Below are 1005 nucleotides of genomic sequence, written 5' to 3'. Positions count from 1 at the left end.
AAAAAACCCAGTCCAGAGTGCCCTGAAGCCTGTCTTCCTATAGACTGCTCTCAGGTCCAAATCCCAGTGCAAGGTCTCCAGTAGGAACTTCTCTTCAGGCTGTCCNTGGGATGAGGACCTCAGCCNCCCTTCCTGAAATGGTATAGTAGTCTGGGTCATATCCACTCACTTGTCCCCTTCTGCTCTGAAGGGAGACTTGTACCTTCCAACTATCATTCCAGGCTTTCCTGGCCTGTCCCTGTCCCCCTGTCTTGGGCATCTTCCTTTACTTGTTTAATCCTTTCTTGGAAGACCCTAGGTGACTCAGTATGATTGGCTAAGACCTAGGGGGAATCTCTTGATGGACTGCTTCCCTAATGTAACTGGAGCCAGGGAAGAAAGGAATGTAGAGGACTAGGGGGTGAACCTGGTTACCCACTAGCTTGGAGATAGAGTAGAACAATTCTCTACGCATAAACATTATAGTCTGGCATCGCCTTATCCCAGAAGGCCCCTGTATCCACAGCCATACAATGAACACATCTGTGAGGCTCTTGATTCCTTTCAAATGTAGATTTTATTGTCTCTCTCTCTCTCTCTCTCTCTTGGGAGAGCCTCTGCACAGGGAGAAAGAGCTCCCTCTCCTTTCTCCTCCCAGCCACACAGGGCTGCAGCAGCAGGCAATGGGCTGCAGCAGCAGGCATTAAACACAGGCAAGCTTGGGGGCATTTCTTACCTGGCCTTTGGCTGGGTCTTTTTCACAGCTGCTTCACTGGCTTTCACTGGTTCAGGAAGTTTTGCAGGAATGGGAGAGTTCTAAAAAGTTGAAAGAAAAAAAAAAAGCATGTAGATTTCATTGTAAAGAAAAAGTGTCTGAGGCCAGATATGATGGCCTATGGCAATAATCCCAGGACTTGAGAGGTTGAGGCAGGAGGATCATGAAATCAAGGTCAGCCCGGGCTATACAGTAGGATTCTATTTTAAAAATAAAAATTAAAACTCCAAACAAAGAATAGCTAGTTTGAC

At 47.0% G+C, this 1005-nt stretch overlaps 1 protein-coding gene across 2 annotated transcripts in view; it reads right to left on the bottom strand.

Moving 5' to 3' along the window:
• Window positions 1-1005, bottom strand: part of Aak1 (AP2 associated kinase 1) — a 142752-nt gene that overhangs the window by 38647 nt on the left and 103100 nt on the right. For both annotated transcript variants that reach the window (XM_021165060.1, XM_029478858.1), the window contains exon 9: window positions 716-795. In XM_021165060.1, coding sequence (XP_021020719.1) covers window positions 716-795 — 80 coding nt within the window. The remainder of the gene's footprint in view (window positions 1-715; window positions 796-1005) is intronic.

The sequence above is a fragment of the Mus caroli genome, chromosome 6 (genome assembly GCF_900094665.2).
Source record: "Mus caroli chromosome 6, CAROLI_EIJ_v1.1, whole genome shotgun sequence".
NCBI lineage: Eukaryota > Metazoa > Chordata > Mammalia > Rodentia > Muridae > Mus > Mus caroli.
This window is presented reverse-complemented; position numbering and strand designations above follow the sequence as displayed.